The sequence below is a fragment of the Megascapheus bottae genome, chromosome 26 (genome assembly GCF_031878675.1).
Source record: "Megascapheus bottae isolate mThoBot1 chromosome 26, mThoBot2.hap1, whole genome shotgun sequence".
Lineage (NCBI taxonomy): Eukaryota > Metazoa > Chordata > Mammalia > Rodentia > Geomyidae > Megascapheus > Megascapheus bottae.
Genome location: NC_143534.1, coordinates 11,279,115 through 11,301,071, shown reverse-complemented (window position 1 = coordinate 11,301,071; position 21,957 = coordinate 11,279,115). Strand labels below are relative to the sequence as shown.

The window sequence follows — 21,957 nt, the reverse complement described above, 5'->3', positions numbered from 1 at the left end:
TGGCCCTATTTCTTTTTTGAAATACAGTTTTATTGTTATTTTTAAGGTGTGAGAAAGTCTCACTATTTTTTTTATAAAAAAGGAAATATACTTCCATTTAAAAAATCAACTTTGATTTTAAGTTGTAGGAAAAGGGAAGGGGAATGCATTCAAATGACTGGCCTCTCCTGGCTCCACAGCTGCATTTCTGAGTCTGGCATTTGAGGTCCTTGTTTCCTGCTTCTGCCACCAGCTTGTCCCGGTTGGGTGACCTTCCTTCCTCCACACTTGGAAGGAAATGACCCTTCCTGCTTATTGCAGGGCTGAAGTTGGATTTCTCCATCTGTTCCGTGTGTATCTTGCTGGGACAAGGCTGATGCTTCCCTCGGGCAGAGCGAATTCACAGCATTCACAGCGGGAAATGGCTAGAGAAGAGGGGGATCCTTGAGACGTAACTCTTAAGAAACCTAGGTGGGCTTGAGCTGGGGAAGATGGTCAGTTCCTCTTGGGATCAGCTGAGGCCTAGAGGAGGACAACTACAGATGGGTATTTTGCTGAGCTGGATTTAAGGATTGGGGGGGGGGGAGGAGTCCACCAGAGGTAGTTGGGATAGAGCCCTCATGATAAGATTCCCGAGGGAAAAGTGCATCTGGGACCAGGGCTGTGTCTGTGAGGTCAGCCAGTCCTTCCTGACTGAGTCAGTAGGTCATTTTTGATGGCCAGTGGCTTTTCCTCCTTCTTCAGAGGCCTCGCTGGCCTGAGGCTCCCGAGAGATAGGACGCTGTCTCGTTTGACTCATAGTCCCATAGCAGCTCTAACTCAAAATCTGCTCCCTCGCAGGTTCTTAACACACATGTGGTAGTGCCTCAGCTTGAGTTCTGCATGGGGGACCACTCATCTTTAGATGTTCTGATGGGGCGTGGAGTGACATGACTCATCTCAGGTGACTGAGGTCAGCCCTGTTATTTTCTCTAAGGAGATCATTTAAGCTAAAGCCTTGCTTTGATCTGAGATCCTGCCTGGAATTCTTGGCTCTGGCATGATACCTTTGGATGTTTTGCTTTCTTCCTCCTCCACCCCCTCCTCCTCCTCTTCTTCCTTTTCTCCTTCTCCTTCTCCTTCTCCTTCTCCTCCTCCTCCTCCTCCTCCTCCTCCTCCTCCTCCTCCTCCTCCTCCTTCTTCTTCTTCTTCTTCTTCTTCTTTTTTTGCCAGTCCTGGGGCTAGAACTCAAGGCCTGAGCACTGTCCTTGGATTTATTTTTCTCAAGGCTAGAACCCTACCGTTTGAGCCATAGCACCATTTCTGGCTTTTTCTATGTATGTGGTACCAAGGAATGGAACTGAAATATAGGCTGGGTATTGGTGGCTCATGCTGTAAAGCTAGAAAGTTCGTGTGTGTGTGTGTGTGTGTGTGTGTGTGTGTGTGTGTGTGTGTGTGTGATTAAGATCATGAACTCTGGGTCAGGCTACGTGAGTTCATCATACTAGATCTCTTAATAGCATACTGACCTTGGACAAGTGACTTAAGTTTCTAGGTCTTGTGTTTCTAATGGGTGAAGACAGGAATAATAATATCATCTTTCCCCTAGGGTTGTGAAGAATTAAACAAGTTTATTTTCTGAGAGTCATGTCTGTTAGGAGCACTCAGTAACCTTTATTTGTTAGTTCTATTACTCTAGGTTGGACTTCATAAACCATTTTAAGTCACTGTTCTTGTTGGGCTGGTGTTGGGATTTTGAGTAGCTCAGATATGCTCTAAGCATGTCTTTTGGGAGAAGTAAGGTAATCTCCCCAGCAAGGCTCCCAGGACAGACCTACAGCAGGCTTGAGGCAGGGGCTCTGAGCTCCCTTACCTAGGGTTCCACTCTGGAAAGATGCATGTTTAACCTCTGAACCTGCAGTTGTAAATACTGGAGTGGAATAAGTAAATGGGAGAGCAAATAAGGCTTAAGAATTTTTTTCTTGTTTTCAGTTCCTTCCAAGTATCTCTAAACTTTCAAAACATGTCTGGAACCATCACACATGTCTGGAAAGAGGAAGATGTTGAAAGAAAGCAGCGTGGAGTACCTCTACCTGAGTTGATGATAGCAGCCAGGGCAGATGAGAGAAAACGGAATTCCTGGAGCTCCCCAGAAACCCTTAGTGAGGGAAGCTGGTTAAAGTCTGGACGTCCTGTTTCCTCCTGGGAGTGGGCTGAAACTTTTCATACCTGAGTGTGAGAAGGAAGACAAATATGTGTGGTGGTGCACATCTATGACCCAAGTACTTGGGATGTTGAGAAAGGAGGATTGTGAGTTTGAGGCCAACCAACGTTACATAGGATCCTGTCTATAAAATCTAGAAAAAAAAAAGAAATAGCCTCATACCTATAATCTTAGCTACTAAAGAGGTTGAGAGCTATAGATTATGGTTCAAAGCCAGCCCAGTAAGAAAAATCCATGAAACCCTTCTCCAATTATCTAGCAAAAATCTAGAAATGCAGCTCTAGGTCAAAATGGTAGAGTGCCAGCCTTGAGTGAAAAAGCTAAGGAGTAGCATCCAGGCTTTGAGTTTATTTATTTATTGCCAGTCCTGGGGCTTGAACTCAGGGCTTGGGGCATGGTCCTTGAGCTTTCTCAAGGCTAGCACTCTACCACTTGAGCCACAGCACTACTTCTGCCTTTTTCTATGTATATGGTACTGAGGAATCAAATCCACTCTACCAGTAGACCACCCTCCAGGCCCCAGGCCTTGAGTTTAAACCCCAGTACCAGTACACACACACACACACACACACACACACACACGATAAATACTGAGCTGGGAAGTTTGACCTAGGCTCTGCTAAGTAAGTGGCAGATTTAAATTTTTTTTATTTTATTTAAAAAATCATCTTCAAGTATTTGTACAAACGGGTTTCAATTCAGCATGTCAATTTGTGGAGTATAATATCACTTTGTCTATCATTCTCCTTTATCACTCCCAACCCCACTCTAAATGGCAGCTTTTGATATTTCATTTCTAACACTAACACAAAGCCTGCACTTGATGTCATGTACATTCTTTGTTAAGCCATTTCTACCTTCATGCGTATTACCAACATGGCTGGCTTACAGAGCATGGCTGATGGTCAGACTAAAAGATGCTCAGATTCCAGACAGGACAGCAGGAATGGACGCCTTTCACCCAGGCTGCTAGAGAAATAACCATGCCTTAGTTGGTTGACATTTCAAACATCTTGTCTCCACCTCTGAAAAATGGGTGATTCGCACCCAAATAGCTGCCACTTGTCTGGGCTTAAGAACACATCTTGACATGGCATTAAAAGAGAAAGCGAACAAATAAATTAAAAGTGTGTGATATACCCAGAAATCTTGACCCTAAAAGTCACTATTACTGGCAAAACCATCACTGTACTATGTTTCTTTTTTCCACATATTTTTATTGTAATTAATAGAAAAGTTACAGTATATTCACCAGATAGAGGGTGCATTACTTCACATACATTGATACCCTTTCTCATGTCTTGGTCCCCATTTCCCTCCCCCAACCCCAACACAGTACTATGTTTCTATAACACTCCTAGTAGATATTTGGCTAAGGAAAAAGCCTGAATTTTTTAATTGTCTTTTAATATGGTTCTATTTATTTTTATTTGTTGCACCATTTCTATGTGTTGAGAAGTAGAAGATCAGTGCTTAACTTGGGTTTATTTCCTGAACTTAAGGGGTACAAGTAGTAGAAACAGTAGATAGAGCACCGTTTCATCTGAAGTAATCTAATTTATAATATCAGTTGGTGATGGAGCTCTTTTTTTGGGGGGGGTCTGTTTGCTATTATTGAAAACAAGAAGGCAAGACATTAGTTCGCATAACAAAATAATAATAATAATCAAAAGTAAAGACATTTTTTAGTCTACCAGATCCAGTGTAGATTCTGAAGCTCATGGGAGAAGAAGAGTCAGGAAAGATCCAGAAAAGTCGTTGTGGCATCAGTTGCAAAGATGGGTTCTATCTGGAGGAAAGAATAACTCTACCTCCTATTTGAATAATGAAACAGCTACTAGGGTCCCGGGTTTTTCTTAGGGGTCTTCACTTGTGATAGATAAACGGGTGTCATTTTTGTTTTGTTTGGGAGAATAAATATTTGAAGGGCGTAACTGAAGAAGGTTTGGATGCTTTAGGAAGTTACTGATACACAGATGGATGCTATTATGGCTGGAGCTATCAGGCTACATTATCTTTATGCCATGGAGGTAACCTGAAGCAACTGACTATTTACTTGGCACCACCTTTGTCTGCCCTGCTGGGTACTGACTGAAACCTGAGCCAACCACATGCCTCACAGACAGCTTTCTCCAGCCACTGACAGTCTCCAAGAAGGGAGAGCGTGAAATGGCCCAGGAAGCTTCTAAACTGGAGGGTAAGCTGTTGAGTGACTTGGAGATCAAGATCCTCCCGTCTTTTCTACATCTACTTAGGGGCAACTGTCACTAGCCGGTCTTTCCTCTTTGGGCACAGAGCTGTTTACTACAAGGAACCTTTACATTCCCTCTCCCCCCCGGAAAATTTCCTTTCTCCGCCTTGCAATGTGTTGCTGGACGCCATGTCCACGTGGAAAGCAAGACTCACCAAAAGACTGAAGCCTCCTTCTGGAAGGATGCATCCGTTCCCCTGCTCAGCTCTGCTGGCATGCTTTGGGAACAGCAGGGACAGTACCCACTTAGATCAATCCAGCACAGCGGAGACGCCTTCCACCATCTACAACCAGCCTGGGGCTAAAGTGGGGAGACACCCAGGTCACCCCAGGGTGGAAGAAACAGCATCAGAGAAAAGACCAGGCCCTGGCACCCACACAGAGCCAAATGGTACGGCGAGCCTGGACTCCAGTAACCACACCGAAGGCCAACCTGTTGAGACCCCTGGAGATTTGCCTGTGTCCCTACAGGATGAAGCCTACTGTGAGGCAGTTACTTTTCAGACCTCCATCCCCAGACCCTCAATTATTGGCATGCCAAAGGTGAGTGAGAGGAGGGGGGTCCCCGGCAGCTACCATAGTTGAGATGGTGCAGGAAATGATGGGTGAACAGATTTGTGGAAGTTCATTTTGAGTTGGTTTAAATTCCCTTTGGAAGAAGACAGTGCAGGGACCTCTCACTACTGTGAGGAAGTGTTAACACTCTGGAAATTTTCAAAGGAAGTTTGCAGAAGGACACTATGTAGGGAGGCAATGACAAAAAAGCTCTGGACCAAAATCCGCTTTAATCAACTGGTAATAGTGTCTGGGAGCTAACCGTATTTCCAAGAAAGATTAGAAGACAGCTGGGGAAAATGATTATTTTCCTACCTCCAGAACAACAACGGCAATGCTGATCTGTGAATTTATGCATGTGAAAATCCACAATAAGGAAAGCTGGATTGTAGAATTTAAAAAATTGCTCCTACTGCTTAAAATGTACATCAAAGTAGCATGGAAAAATGTGGAATGGATTCTGTGTGCAGAGCAGTCCACAAAGAAATGGAGAAAAATATTCCTGATATGGATGATTCTGTAACAGCTTTCCAAGACTCAGAAAAGAAACAGGAAGAGAAAAAAATGTTTAAGTGTTATCACTGCTTCAAAGAAACAGCTTCATAGTTTCATTTGATACTCAGTAGGTTTATATTAAATGATTCAACTGAGCTTTTGTCTATATCCTTATATTCTGGGCCAAAGGACTTCACCAAACTCTAACAACCACAATGCATCTATATACATATTATAACATATGATATATAGCAATATATCATATATAATATATACTATAAATATATATATATATATTTCTAGAACCACTGAATCGAAATCCAAACCCACCAACCAAGTCCAAATCCTGTACTCCATTTTGAGTACATCTAGATTAACATATTTTTTTTAGTGGAGTTATGATTAGATGAGCACATTCCATGGTCAAGTTTATATCTGTGACATTTTCAAGGAGCTACGGCTTGCTGTACTATTTTAATGAGCTGGGAGACTTTGCACTGGGTAGAGAATCAACCCATCTCTTATCCTAGATTGCCGAGTAAGGCAGTAAGATCAATTTGCTTTCACCTTTTTGTGTGTATGTTCAACAAAGACTTGTACTTAGGACCAGCCATGGGATATCTTGAATGATATAGTAAGAGGTTAAGTTAGTGGCAGTAGAAAGCTTTGAGAATCTGAGGTGGAGATGTGTGTCATACATTGAACTCCGTTTAGAACTGGGAAAAAGAACAGAGGCCATCACAAGAGCCCAGACCTAAGATGGTTGAAGAAAGACCAACAAGAAGATGGGGTCAATATGGACAATATGGGAGAGCAAACACAGCCAGCAGATGGTGAGGAGAGAAGTGAGAGGAGGCTGGGAGGGATAAGAGGGTGAAGTTAAGTGCCAGGGTGGAGTGGCGTGACAAGGGGACATTGTGTGGGCATTCAAGTGGGCATCAGCTCTAGTTCGGATGCAGGAGCTCACCAGTTCAGGGCACCTCCAGCCGTTCTTTCAAGCACCACACACGAAGTCTCTCATAGAACTCTCAAGATAGCCAGATGCATAGTCTCACAACTGCCAGGCTAGAGAGGAAGACATTGACATTTGCTCAAGGCTGCAGAGGCAGGAAGCAGCAGAGTCAGGATGACAGTCCAGTTCTATTTAACTTCAAAGTCCATCCTCAGAGCCATCATGTGTTTCTTCTACTAATGATGTAATGTTTGAGGATTTGTAGTTAAATATGCATATAGGATCTCATCTGATTAGCAACCAAATTCAAATTCCACATAGTTGAATGTGCATAGGTTGATATATGTATGAAGACGTAGAACTGTTTGTTTCATAATTCATTTGCTTAATTGTAGTTGTATGGTGTGTCGTATCATGGAAAGGGATACTCTCTAATGCATGCTCTGTTGGTGGTGTTTTGTTGATGACATTGCTCTGAGATATTCGGATGGGATGGCGCAGCCTCTTCATTGCCCAGTACCTTTGCAGTATCAACACTCCTCAATAGATGAAAGAGTTCGCTGCCTTTTGTATGGTCAAGGTATTTCATCCTTATCACTGATGCTCGCTGATTTCATAGAGGCCACAAATCATACTGTTGCTGTTGAGTTCAGCTTCAAAACAACTGTAACTAAGAATCTCAGATCTATACCTCTGTTCCTCTTTGGTCAACTAGTGTTCAGACAGGAAGTGGTTCGTTTAAATCTGAAACAGCATCTGGTCTGAGGGGAAAAACTAGAAGAAATGAAGCCAAGTGAACTAAGTAAAACAGAGATGGGCTATCAAAGATGCCTGTTTCAGAAGGGATTTCCACATATCTTTAAACCTTCCCTTGTGGTTATCTCTTCCCTGTTCTAGGCCTGAACTCAGGATGGTTTTAACCCTAGATTTAGAAAGTGTCTTATATGATGAGAATACACATTTAAACTTGTCTTTTACCTTTTACAATTTTTCCATCTTTTTAAAGTTTTTATTTTTAAGTAGCTGTACAAAGGAATCGCCACTCAACAAAGTAATATATGAATAGAATGAAACGTGCACAATGTCTTACTACTCTTCACAGCATAAACTCAGAAGCAACATTGTGGGATTATATGGTACTCTGCAGGTTATTTTTTGTTCGTTTGTTTTGTACTTGCCCTGGGGCTTGAATTCAGAGCCTGAGCACTGCCCCTGAGCTTTTATCTTCAAGGTTACCACTTGAGCTCAGTTTCACTTTCAGCATTTTGCTGGAGATGAGTCTTTTAATTAGAAATGAATCTCACAGACTTTCCTGCCCACACTGGCTTTGAACCAAGATCCATAGATCCCAACTTCCTGAGTACCTAGGATTATAAACCTGAGCACCAGCACCCTGTTGTGTTTAATTTTTAAGGAATTTCACATCCTACAGTGTCATAGTCAAGGTTTTCCAGTTATTCCTCACTCATCCTTGTCAGTGGTTGTTTTCTTATGTGAGTTCACTTTTTTTTCGGGGGTTCAGAGACTGGGACTCAGGTTTACTATCTGACACTTTTGCTCACCGGCTGGTGCCACCTGAGTCATGCTTCCAATCCCATGTGTTTTCTTTTTTGATAACATCTGTCCTAACAGGTGAGAAGTAGTATCTTCTGTGGTTTCAATTTTCATTTCTCTAAAGATCAGTTATATATAACTTAGGTGCTTATTTGATAGTTTATATAACGTTTTTAGATAGTTCAAGATTCCTGCTATGGACAACCAAAAGAATTCCTTATAGTGACATGATAGCGAATGTGAGTCCTGTGATCTTAGGAATTTTCCAGTCTGGGTATTCAGTTGCATCCCAACTGGAAAAGGAAGAGATGGATTCTTGGTTCCTCTTAGAATGAAATAAAACTAACAGCCCTCAAAAACCCATAAAAATTTATATTGCGCAGATTTGGCTATTGGAAACTATCCGTAAAAGATTTCAGAGGAAGGTAAAAAATGCATTTTTTTCTCCAGATAATTTGGAGCAGAAAATATATATATTCAAAACTAAGAAATAATACGTAACTGCATGGTTTAATAAAAATAGACCATTTCGAATGAGGTTACCACTGGATTTACAATTCAGTGAAAATGGCAACTAGTTAAGCAGGGATTGATATGTCAGAGAAAGCCAAGTACAAAAGGAAGGGGTTGGTCCATTTTTGAGCAACACCTATTTCCAGCTTGATAAAGATTCTGTCAACCTGCCTGTGATCAACTTGTTTCTCTTCCCTTGATATTCCCAGGTAGTGAATAAAAGTAGGATTTACTTTGTTTCTAGGCAGTGGACTCCAGTGTCTAATCAGAGACAACTTTTCAACTAATTAGTAAGGCCCATTTTCCCAGAAATTTCTGCGTCTGTTTGGTTGGAATTTTAGTTCTTTGGATCATATCACCTGCTTTATATGCTTCCTGCTTTAACTCCCCCCCCCTTTTTTATACAGTTAATTCTACTATTCCAATTTGCTGGGTATGTTGGAAACTTTAAAATGTCTTATGCCCCAGGAGCCACAGGGGCTAGTTGAATGAAGTGCTGTATCAATCATGGGAAATTAGAGAGGATTTTTCCAGCCAGAGACCTGGCTAACCTGATCTGAACTGCTTTAGTTTTCCACTTACTGTTCCTCTTTTCCAAAGAAAACATAACTCATCGAGTTAACACTTTTTTTCCAATATGAGGTCAACACTCAGTTTTGTAATTCTGCACCAGGGGAGGCAAGAGGTTGGAAAATTAAGGCAATTCGAGGGAGGGGAAGTCTCTATCAGAGCAAAGAGCCTCCTGGAGGACATGTTTATTGACTTGTTCTGGAAAGTTGGTTTATGTGTAAACCACATTCAATGGAATCGGAAATGACAGCCCAGGAAACTCTTAGAACCTAAGCCCACAAGCATGATTTTGATTATCTATTGTTAAGGAGAAATTACTCCTTAAGTGCTATATGCCTGGGAAGACTCCTGGCCATGTAACTTAAAATATCAAATCCAACAGTGGGCTAGGAGAACATGTCTCATGTAATGATTTTTATGACACAAAGCTTTGGTATAGGAGTGTTGCAAATTAACTTGAGTTGTTTTGAGTATTCAGCAGTCTGGTGTTGATAGCTCACCTTTATAAGCCTAACCACTCAGAAGGCTGAGATTTGAGGATTGTGACTTGAAGCTAGCCCAGGTAGGAAAGTCTGAGACTCTGATTTCCAATAAACTTTACTAAAAAAAAAAGTTACATGTAAAGCTGTGACTCAAGAAGCTCAAGGACAGCACCTAGGTCCTAAATTCAAGACCAGGGACAGGCACCAACATTAAACAAACAACAAACAAACAAATAAAGGCATCTAATAAACATGGTTAGCTTCCAATGATTCCAGAAGTGCTAGGGTTATATGTTTGTCTACTAACAGCTTGCTCCCTTGTGATATGTTGCAATGAATAAAATAAAATCTTGCATAATTGTACCATTTTTTTTTGCCAGTCCTGGGCTTGAGCTCAGGGCCTGAGCACTGTCCTTAGACTTTCTCAAGGCTAGAGCTCTACCACTTGAGCCTCAGCACCACTTCCAGCTTTTTTCTGTGTATGTGGTGCCAAGGAATTGCTTGCTAGGCAAGCTCTCTATCACTAGGCCAAACTCCCGGCCCCTAGTACCATCTTATATACTAGTAGAGTTCTCCCCTTCTAACTTCTTTCCTTTTTAAGTAGTAGACCCTGGCATGAATAAAGTAATATGTAAAAAACTCAACAGCATTGTAATGTCAAAACCCACAAGGCCTTTTGCAAAATAGGGTACATAAGCCCTGTGATTCATGAGCCCATGACCCAACGAAATTCAAGATCTAGACTTTTTTGCTGGGCATGTTCACACCCTCCTGTAATCCCAGCCCTCAGGAGGCTGGGACAGGAGGAGAGTGAGTTTGAGATGAGCCTGTGCTACATGGGAAGATCTGGCCTCCAAACAGCAACAAAAACCCTGCAGTCCAGGCAAGAGAGCTCCTGTGATCAATCCTGCCTTTCTCCAATTGCCTTCATATTTTTTATAAGACCCCTGTCCTTCTGCCACTCAGGAAGCTTGATGATGGTTCTGCTGACTGTCCTTGGTTTTCTCTAGAGTTGGGTGTAGGGGCTGGCAGGTCAGGCCTGGCATTCACCATGAGTACCTCACAATCTTCTCTCAAACACCTGGCCTTGATTTGTCTCTTGGCCCTTAAGTTTCAAAGAGGGGAAAGGAACAACCAAGGCCCCTCCTGAGGGCAGCTGTGTTCAGAGAAGTCCGGGGAATTTCAAGCCCTCCCACTGTTTTTCAAAGGATTAGCAAACATGACCACCCCATTTATCCTGCTCCCCAAACTCTACCTGATGAACTGGCCAGTTTACAAAGGGACAAAGAGAATAAGCTAGAGGAATGGATCTGTCCCAGCATGCTCAGCCCCTTCTGGGACCAGAGCCATCCATGGAGGAAATGATTCCTAAATGGAATAATGTCTCAGAAACAGCCTATGGTCCTGATAACAAAGAGAAATCCTGCTCATTTTCAGGTTAACATTTTTTTTTTAAAGATAATTCTCTTTTGTTTGAGGAAGCTGGGGAGGGGCCTTTGTGTTTAGATTCAACCTCCCAGGGGAATGAACACAGCAGATGAAGCAGATGTGCAGGCTCATCTGCACAGCTGGGGCCAGGCCTCTTCTTCCCTCCCTTTACCCAGTGAAAGCCAACAGCACGTGGACCCAGGTCCTGCATTGACGTGCTGACATAGGAAAAGGCCCGAGCCGACCTGTTCTTAAGATCTGCATGACTTGAGCCACTGAAACCCAGCTGAGGCTGAGAACCTTTCTCTCACCATCCAGGATTCTGCCTTCAAGAAACCTCATGCTCATGTACCCCTCAATCGATCCCCTCTCTCTCACCCTTTTTTAAAGAGCCACACTTTGGACCCCAGCTTGACCAGAGGTGTGCACATCTGCAGGGTGGCTCAGGAGTGCTGTACTGAGGAAGAAGCCCCACATCTGTCCCAAGGTGGTTTGGTCAGGGAAATCTTGCATCCCAAGTACCAGGATCATGATTGAAATGGGCTAAGTTGCTGATGGGGACAGCTTTGATCCCGAGAACTCTTGGGGCATTGTTCTCTCTAACAAAGTGCTTCAAGCAAGAGGTTCTGGGGGCTTGGGTGTCCGGGCTGGATTCAGAGAGTCCTACGTTCTGTGACGCTCTTGGTATTTACTATCATATCAGCCAAAGCAGCATGGCACTATGTTTCTACTTGTCACACACCTGAATGTTCACGTGCTCTGTAGGTTTGCACAGATGTTCTGTGTTCTGCAGCTTGGCTCAGGTCACAGCCAGTACTGGGAGCTGGCATTCAGAAAATCTCACTAGTGAGAGCAATTTTTCACCTCTATACAAAGGCAGGCTTGGGGATGCTATGAGTTGGTTGCATCCTAGCTTTTTTTCCCCAGGTGGCACTTTCCTATATGATCTTCTCTGGAGGGGTTCATTTTCATCTTTCTGAGGCTCTCATCTCCTGGCTGGGCTCTCATCCATGCCCAGATTCCTGGTGTTCCCAGTAGGGCTAAACACCTCTTCTTCCCTTCCCTCTCCTCTGTCTAGGGTTTTATTCCTTTGGGTTCTGTGGATGGGTTAGTGGTGGTGCATAACTCTAGCCCTAGCACATTTGCGTTGTCAAATCATGGCTTTGGAATTGTGTTCTATTGCAAAGGGCACAAATGATGGAGAAATACTGACAAGAGGTGAGCTCTTCGTGTCTCTGCCCCTGGATAGAGAGAGACTTTGCCCACACAGAGTCCTAGGCCTAGGGGTTGCAACTGCCCTGCTGAGTCTCACATCGCTGGGAAGACTTTACTAGCAGTAGGAGATGGACTTTGATTACGTTCTGGTCCTCATAAGGCCTTTCTGTGACTCACTCAAGCAGGAAATAAGATGCCAAAGCCAGCAGAAACTATTAGATAATCAAGTATATGTTTTAGTGAACAGACGACTTCACAGCTATGCTTGCATCTGCAGAGTAGAGTTTAACCAGGGAGAAGGATAAGGCTCTGGTAGCTCAGATGCCATGTTGACAGGAAGGCAAGAGAAATATAAGGAAAATGCTAGAATCTGAGCTCTCATTGTTGAGCAAGCAGCACATTCGATCAGGGAAAAACCTTTACCCCATTTGCCATCCCTCAGTGTCAGCCAGTGTCCACGTGCTCAGACAGGCTTCCAAGAGACTGGTATGTCCCATGGTCTGGCTTTTTGTTTCTTCTTAATGGCTTTGTTCCCTGGCTTAGAAACACAGCCATTTCTACCTCAGCATTTCCTTCTTCCCAGAAAGGCTGGCTCTGGTTCTCTTGTAGCTCTGTGATTTGTTTCATCTGGTGGTAAAGTTGGAGCAGCCTCAGGACTGTGACAAGCATTTGTGATATTTTTTTTTCTTGTTTTAAAGGAACATTTCTGTAGATTCCCAAGGCATAATCAGACCTATTCTTACATCCTGTTTTGAGGACAGACAGGGGTGAAATTCAGGCTAGATGCCACTCTGGTAAGCAGGCCACAGGGTCCCCTTTGGGACTTCCCAAGCTATGAGGGCCCTGGAATTTTACCTGGTTTTCTTTGTGCTCTGTCTTAGTGTAATACTGTCTCTCAGTCAGCATTTGTAGGCACAAGCAAAAGATATGGAGATATTGAGAGGCTGGAGAAGTGGATTCTGGGCCATCATCTTGGAACAATGCCCCATATTGTCCTGCAGAACTAGGGAAAACAGCTCTATTGCCTCTGTTGGGAAAGGAGTGGAAGCCCATCTTCTGATGCTGCTGGCTGGGGATACATGTGTCACTGCAGTTGCTGATCTAGAAATGCAAACTTGCTTAGCAGCCATTGCTTCTGGTTTCACCCACCTTAAACTACCACATCCCATTCAGTGTTGGAAGACGGGTTACATCTTACTATAGGAAGTCAGGTTTAGAGTCAATACCATAGATACAGGGAGGATTGAAATCATAAGCTAGCGATACATTTAGTGTTTACAATAGGAGGTAGGCTCCATTTCCTCCTGACACTGGAAGTGAGGGGGTTCTATACACATAGGAGGAAGATGTAGATAATAGGTGGCCAATTAGAACAACAGAGATCTATTACCTTCCATTAGATCTAGTTTTGATCCCCCTGTTCGGGTCCCAAGCTTTTAGACATGCATTCACTGCTTGTATATTTATGGGGCACTTGTTAAGAGCTGAGCATTGTGATTCCTTCTGAGAATGAGTTCCTTCTCAAGAATCCCTCAACACAGTTAGGAAGATAGAAAAGTAAACAGAACAAAATGGCCAAGGGAGTACTCTGGCAGGAGTATGTGCTGAGATGGCTGATCAGAGGAAGTGACACATAGTGAGATTTTGACAGATAAATGATTTTTGCCAGGTTAGAGGACAGGGATGGGTTTCAGGAGAAAGAGCCTCACTAGTTGCCCACAGATACCAGGAGGAATATGATAGGAATGAGGATTGCAGAGGGAAATTCAGCATTACCTAACCGACAAGTTTGAACTTTATGTTGAAGTATAGGGAGAATCAGCAGGGCAATCTAAAGCAAATCATGTTAGTAATACCATTTTGTTCTGGAAAATGAATTTCATGGGATGAAATTGAAGGTGAGGAGTCAAGAACCACACTATAGGAATCTCTGGAAGATTGATAGAAAGATCTGAGAATGAGTTATAAGATACTTGGGGAATGAAGTTGACAGCACTTGGTAACTGATCAGATATGGGATATATGAGGAGGAAATTCAGATGTCTTCTAGCTTAATGGTTGAGCATGTAGTGAGGAGCGATTCCAGATTCATGGGAAAGAGGCTGTTTATTTTTGGAAATACTGAGCTTGAGGCACCTGTGAGGATTAGAGTAGAGATGGCCGACTTGCTGTGGGAAAAAAGATCAATATGGATCAGTAGACTAAGATGGAGATAGAGGATGTAGCTTGTGATGGTTAATATTCACTGTCAACTTCATTGGCTTGAGACATTCCTAGGAGATTAGTCAAGCACATTTCTGGTTGGGCACTGATGGCTTGTGATCCTAGCTAGTTAGGGGGCTGAGATCTGAGAATTGCAGTTCAAAGATAGCCTGGGCAGGAAAGTTTGTGTGACTCTTATTTCCAATTAACCACCAAGAAATCTGAAATGGAGCTCTGGTTCAAGTAGTAGAGCACTAGCCTCAAGGAAAAAAAAAAAAAACTTCCGGATAGTGCCCAGGTCCTGAGTTCAAGCCCTAGGAAAGGCACACACACACACACACACACACACACACACACACACACACACACTTCTGGGTATGGTCAAAAGTGTGGGAGCCTGGATGGAATAAAAAAAAAGAAGAATCCTATCAGCACAAGCATTTTCTCTCTGCTTCCTGGCTGCCATGAAACAAGCAACTCTTCCCCCACTCCCCCACCTTCTACCAGGGTACACTGCCTCACAGCAAGTATAGAAGCCATGAATCAGGAAGCCAGATGTGGATTGCAGCCTCCAAAATCAAAATACAATTTTCCTTCTCTCAAGTAATTTCTGTTAGATAACTTGTTACAGACAAGAAATGTCCAAATTAACATAAGGTCCACCACACCCAGTCACTGCAGAGTTATGCAAGTGGCTTGCATCACCCAGGGGGATTGTGGAGTGAGAAAGCAAAATAGGTGGAAGGATGCCACATGGCCAATTGAGTTGTTTGCCACACAGAATAGAGGAACCCGAGACAGGACCAGCTTACAGAGGCAGGAAGAAAATGAGTCCAGCACACAAACCAGAGGAAGAGAGAAGAAAGAGGAAGGATTAAAGGTCAAGATACATGAGCACTGAATGTGTGGTTTGGATTTTGGTAAAAGGTCACATCATTGGTGACCATCATGAGAGTTGTTAAAATGGAAAGATAACCGGAAATGGAGGAGACAAGAATAGCTACATAGCAGAAACAGAGATGACTACTTTTCAGGAGATTTGATTACAAAGGGGAAGGAAATGGGGGGAGATGGAGGATCCAGAGAAGAATTGCTAAAATGTGGCCATTGTTACATTCCCAAGGTAGATAATGGTATTTTAATGCATGTAATCTATGACTGGTCTTCTCTTTCACTCCACTCACCAAGGCTGAGGAAGAAAAGAGAAATAAGCCATCCAGCATTTCATAAACCTCTATCATATTTTGGGTGCTGTTTTTGGTTCATCAGTGAACAAATCAGATGATGCTTTCTGGTCCCACCGCCCAGGGAGAACTGAACAAGTAAATAAATGCATTATGTGGTATATTAGAGATAAAATTCCAAGACAGGACAGGGTAAGGGAAACTGAGAAGGCCTCTTGACATGTTAGATGGCCTGCTCATTGTTGGCGTCACTGAGGGATGACATTTGGCTAGATTCTTGAAAGTGAATCAAAAGCAAGCCAACTTTTTCCCACTCTCACTGGACAGGTAGGAAAGAAGAGGTGGTGGTGTTTGCATTCCTGTTGATTCTAAGAAGTACCTCCATCATGGTCAGGGGTTTGCTCTTCACTCCTGAATCTTAGCAGCATGCGTTTTGATTCAGCCTATTTGTCTTGAGCCATGCTGTGATTTTCACAGCATATATTTTTTCCGTTTTTGTTTTTAAAAGGAAATCAATAACATCGCCTTTTCAAAGGGAATCTTATTTGAAACCCCAGTGTAGAATACAGATGAAGTAAGAATCACTGCTGGGCTCCTGGCTGCCCTCACTGCCCTCTGAGCTTTGTTGGAAAACCCCTCAGGGTGCTTGATTCTAAGCTTAAAGAGCATCTGTTCAGGTCTCCTTCCTCCTCTCCTGCTGTGCTATCATCCTACCCCAAGTCCTCTTGCCTATGTGACTCTGTCACTAAGGGAATATGTACTTGGACATTTCTTGGGCTCAGTTATTTTGGAAGGGATTGGTAATCTAGATCCACTAACTTTATCATCAGCTTCTTAAATCAAAAGCCATTAATGAGAAAGAAATGAGGACATATTTGGTAACTCATAGGGAGAATTCTTAATTGCCAGCAGGATCAATAATGTCTTGTTAGTATGATCTGGCATGTAAACATGCACGGAGCCTGGTGTCATTTCGAAGCTCTTTTTTATTATCTTTGCTTTTTGGGAGGAACCTGGGGACATTTTACCCAGAAAGCTGGGGAATATGGGTGGAAAGAAAGCAGAGGAAGAATAAATTCCTTCCAGATTTCCTTGGAGAATGCTGAAGGATCTCAGTAGATGCTCAGAAGACAGGGGCTTTGTACCTGTCATCCCTCCCCTTTTGTTCTCAGGTGAGGTGAATTTACAAGCTCACTCTTCCTCTACTTCTGGATTACTTGTCCAACAGAATAAGACTTGACTTGATGCCTAGCCTTTGCCTGGTTTACTGGGACAGTTGGTTTTAAAAGTCTGTTCAGGACTTTTGATCTTGCCTTGGTCTTTTTTCCTTTTCAAATCAGACTTTTATAAACAAGAAGGTGTGAATTCATTATATAAAATAGGTTTTTTTTTTTTTTTTTGCTGGTCCTGGGGCTTTCACTCGGCTTGGGCACTATCCCTTAGCCCCTTTTGCTCAAGGCTAGCACTCTACTACTTGAGCCACAGCACCACTTCTGGCTCTTTTTCTATGAGATAAGAGTCTGCCCAGGCTGGCTTTGAACTTCAATCCTCAGATATTAGCCTCCTGGGTAGCTAAGGTTATAGGGTTGAACCGCTAAAACAGCAGAGTAAACCATCATATTGTCATTAACAGCAGAACAGTTCACAGGAGAATGTAGGAACTCCAGTGCTTATAAAGCTACAGGTAGAGCTTTCTTCCTTCATTGACAACAATGTTATTTGAGCTGGCTTGAAGCAAGAAGGAATGTGTCCCCCTTTGTAAGTATAGTTCTATATTTGGATCCTTCCAGTTTCCTCAAATCCAGCAGGGCCCTTTCTGGCCAGTTCCTGTGGAAGGACATCTTGGCAGATTGGCATCCTGCCAATCTGAAGACTGTTTCTCTCTCTTTGAATCTGGACTTCTCTGTGCTTGCGTACATAAAAGGGTTTGGTGGCAGTACCACAATTCTACCTCTGGCCGTAGAATTCAAGACAACTGACAGCTCTGACCGGGGTCACTTAAAAGCCACCCTCAGTGTTAGAAGCATGAATATCTATAGACCATCATACTGGAAAAAGTCAGAAATCTAGATCACAAGGAGGCACAGACATAAAGAAGGAGGCCGTCTTGGAAAAGGGTCCCAGGCACCAAAGCTGACCCATGTGGATCGGAGTTAAAGAGTCCAGGTGACTCTTTGCCAGATTCCTGACCCCATAGATTTTGAGCAAAATAGTTGCTTTAAGCCATCATTTTTTTAGCCTGCTTGTTAGGCTATGAAAATATGCAGAGTTTCTGGGTACCAATAGTTCATACTTAAAACCCGAGCTAGTTGGGAAGCAAGAGATCTGAGGATTGAGGTTTGAAGCCAGATCTAGCAAGAAAATCCATGAGACTCTTATCTTTGTTGTTGTTGTTGGTGGTGGTGGTGGAGTGTCTTGAACTCTGGGCCTGGGCATTGTCCCTGAGCTCTTCAGCTCAAGGTTATAGTGTTCCACCACTGGAGCCAGAGCGCCACTTCCCCAGTGTTCTCGTGCTTAAGAGGAGTCTTACAGACTTTAGTGCCGGCTGGCTTGAACTGTGATCCTCAGATCTCAGCCTCCTGAGTAGCTAGGATTATAAGGGTGAGCCATTAGTGCCTGGCAGACTCTTATCTTTAATTTCCAAAAAGCAAGGAGTACAGCTGTAGCTTAAGTGGTACAATATAAGCCTTCAGAGAAAAAAAAAAGGTAAGGGTTAGTGTCCAGGTCTTAAGTTCAAGTCCCAGGACTAACATACACACAAAAATATCCAAAGCATGGGCCGGGAGTTTGGCCTAGTGGTTAAAGTGCTTGCCTAGCATGCATGAAGACCCGGGTTCGATTCCTCGGTACCACATACATAGAAAAAAGCCGGAAGTGGTGCTGAGGCTCAAGTGGTAGAGCTCTAACCTTGAGAAAGTCCAAGGACAGTGCTCAGGCCCTGAGCTCAAGCCCAGGACTGGCAAAAAAAAAATATCCAAAGCAGTAAGCAACTAACATAAGACAATCAATCAGAACTCAGCACATCCACTGATTTTAATTTGTGGCCATCTTGTTTTTGAGGTTTCTAGTGGTGATACTGCAGGTGCTGTTGACCTAATTTTGTACTTGGTCCTCTAACCTCCTTTTGCAGACGGCTTTAGGCTACCCAGAAACAGGTCATTACTGTGAATCCTAAGGGAGTCTTTTGGAACTGAAAAGGACTTAAGGGCGATATCATTTATAAGAGAGTAAAGGAGGTCAGGAGACTTGGCTGTGGTCAGGAGGAAAAGCCTGGCCTGCCATTCAAGATGACCACCACTGACTGAGACTGTTTTCAGCATAAATGGAGTGAGTGCTCAGTGGAAGTTGTGGATAATTCCAAGATTTGCTTTTTTCTTTTTTCGGATGTTCTAACTCCCATCTGCAACAAATGTGCTCTTCTGGTCGCTTGACTCAAATTTGCTGAGTTCAAGTTTCCCAGTCGTTGGAGATGTGGCTCTGTTGGTAGAGTTGTAGCCAATGAGGGAAAGTATCAGGTACAGAGTTCAAGTACTGATCTTGGAAGATAGAAAGGAAGGAAGGGAGGGAGGGAAGGAGAGAGGGAGGGAGGGAGAAAGGGAGGGAAGGAAGGAGGAAAGAAAGAAGGAAAAGTTTTCTTAGCTGTAGAATGGGGAATGCTTCTCCCTGGTTTACACACACACACACACACACACACACACACACACACACACACACACACACTTCTATATTAAATTCCACTGTAGTTGTGGTATCAATTGGGCCTCTCAGTGATGCCACATGGTGGGCGTTCCAGGACGTTGACATTCACTGCTGTTGTAGGTCAGCGGTATGAAATGCATAAGCACAAAACCTTTGTCCAGAAATAGGTTTTGTTCCAAGATGTTCAGCACATTGGTTAATTTACCACTCAGCAGAAAGGTGAATTTGCATTTTTTGAAGGAGGAAACAAAATAAAATTACAGAACTAGTGCCTGGGCCTAGTCAACAAGTTAGTTATTAAAAAAGCACCCACAGCTGGGAGTTTGGCCTAGTGGTAGAGTGCTTGCCTAGCATGCACAAAGACCCAGGTTCGATTCCTCGGTACCACATATGTAGCAAAAAGCCAGAAGTGGTGCTGAGGCTCAAGTGGCAGAGCCCTAGCCTTGAGAAAATCCAGGGACAGTGCTCAGGCCCTGAGCTCAAGCCCAGGACCGGCAAAAACAAAAACAAACAAATAAAAAAGCACCCACAGAGATGGAGGGACCTTTCGGTTATGGAAAATACTTTCAGATGAGCGTCTGGGTTGGGAGATAAGTTTACTGTAGGTCGTTTTCCTGTGGAAAGGAAATACTTTTTCCCTGGCAGGAATGCTTTCTTTCATCCCTTTTCTCCTACTACTTGCTCTCTCCCTTCCCTTTCCTTCCTGCATCATCCTGACTTCACTTCTGAAATATGTACGGAAAAGGAAAAGGCAAAACATATCACAAAAGGGTTCCCTGTGAAGCTGGCGTGAACGGAGTCGCTCTGCTTTTTCTCAGTGCCTAGACAAGATCTGTGGCTGCATCAGGCTCCCGGAATTCCACTTGGCTCATTTGCTTTTGCCTTTCTCCTTCATTTCTCCTTCCCTTAATCCTTCTCCCATCTGTGGGTTCAGATGAAGAACTTGCTCCCTTCCTCAGGCCCTGAGAGCTGGCCTTTCCCGACAGTGCCAACAAGGCCACTTGATATTGGCTTCCTGTGTGAGTGCTGGCACTTTATCCAGGCTTTCCTGGTCTCCTCTGAAGCTGTGAGCCATAACATTTGCCTTGTGTTCTATTGGCAATATTTCATGCTGAGGTTCTTTACAGTATTTTTAGATGATCCTCTTAAAATTCCAGCATTGATTGTCCTGAAATAATACTGAATATTTGGGAGAGGAAATATATCCTTGTTACCAATGGCCATAGTTAAATAAAAATTTTGGAAATGACCAGTTAATAATTTGTGATGTTTGTATTTAGTAAAGATTTTTAAGTGTATCTTGGGCTGAGAAAGAAAAGAGCATAAATTTATAGAGCTGGAGAGAGAGAATTAAGTGATAATGTGGTTGTTCTTTAAAAAATAGCAGATACTATGCTTCTATAAAGTAATGTTCACTTTGCTGAAACAAGAAGTTGAAGAATACATAAACACAGAGTTCATTATGAATGTAATAAAGCAAGCTGAGCTGGATATCCATGGCATGCCAAAATGACACATGCCACAACTGCTCAGGAAGCTGAGATCTGAGGATCAAGGTTCAAAACCAGCCCCTGCAGAAAAGCCACAGACACATTCATCTCCATTTAATCAGTAAACAAAACAAAAGTGGAAGTGTGGCTTAAGAGGTAGAATGTTAGCCTTGGATAAATATGTCAAGCAAGAGCATGAGGCCCTCAGGTTAAGTCCCAGTACTAGCACAGACAAAAACCAATCAACCAACCAACCAGCAAAACCAATCCTGTCCCTTTGATTGGGATGAAACACTCATATTATTGCTGAACCTAAGCTGGCAATTTGACCTCAAGATACTATTTTTTTTAACTTTCATCAAACATAAGTTTCACTTTTGTGTTTTTCTTCAGCTCTACCTCTTTTCCTTTTTGCAGTACTAGGATTTGAACTCAGGGTCTCACTCTTGTTACATTGGTTCTTGACCATAGAGTCATGCACAAAGCCTTTTTTGTGCTGGTCATTTTTGAGATAGGTCTTGCTTCCTGCCCCTTGGTCTTCTCAGACAATAATCTGCTTGCTTTAAGCTTCCTGTCATGGCTGAGATGGCAGGTGAACACCATCAGGTCATGCTTCTTCCAGTGAGGCAGAATCTCACAAACCTTTGTCAGCCTGAGGCTAGTTGGCTTGGAACCACAGTCCTGGTGGTCTCAATATCCCACGAAGGTAGGTGATAGGATGAGCCACTAGCTTCTACCTTCCCCTTGACATGAGAACTTTGCTTGATTACTTCCCCTCTCTGGGTTTATTTTCTTCATCTGAAAACTAGAGGAGAAATTTAGTGATTTTTCAGGGCATTTGCAGTGTGTGCCTGTCTATGGTCATATATTCTAGAGGCTTACGTGGCTATAGAAGCTTTGCCCAATAGAAAACCTTTTTTCTTTGAGGACGGTCATCTGTATTGTCTGCTTCTTCATCATCCCCAACCTCTTCCATCCCCAAGCTAAATAAATAAAACTATTTGTGGAATTCATTGCATCGAACCTATAAATCCCTTTCAACCACCCATCATGAAAAGTTTTTTGTAATAACAGAAGATGATCAAATCTGATATATATATACTATGTATCATGTAAATATAATATATATTATATGAGCACCTTGGGCTATTTGAGAACAACAGTTCAAATATTACATGTCCAATA

The 21,957-nt window shown here is 43.0% G+C and overlaps 1 protein-coding gene across 3 annotated transcripts in view; it reads left to right on the top strand.

The window, feature by feature from the left end:
• Positions 1-21,957, top strand: part of Fam107b (family with sequence similarity 107 member B) — a 167,585-nt gene that overhangs the window by 19,211 nt on the left and 126,417 nt on the right. Inside the window, exon 1 of one of the 3 annotated variants that reach the window (XM_090318925.1) lies at positions 4,548-4,976. The exons of the other annotated variants lie outside the window; for them this stretch is intronic. Within the exon in view, the coding sequence (XP_090175051.1) occupies positions 4,563-4,976 (414 nt within the window). The 5' untranslated portion in view covers positions 4,548-4,562. Of the gene's footprint in view, positions 1-4,547; positions 4,977-21,957 lie in introns of those variants that run through there. 3 annotated transcript variants of the gene reach the window in all.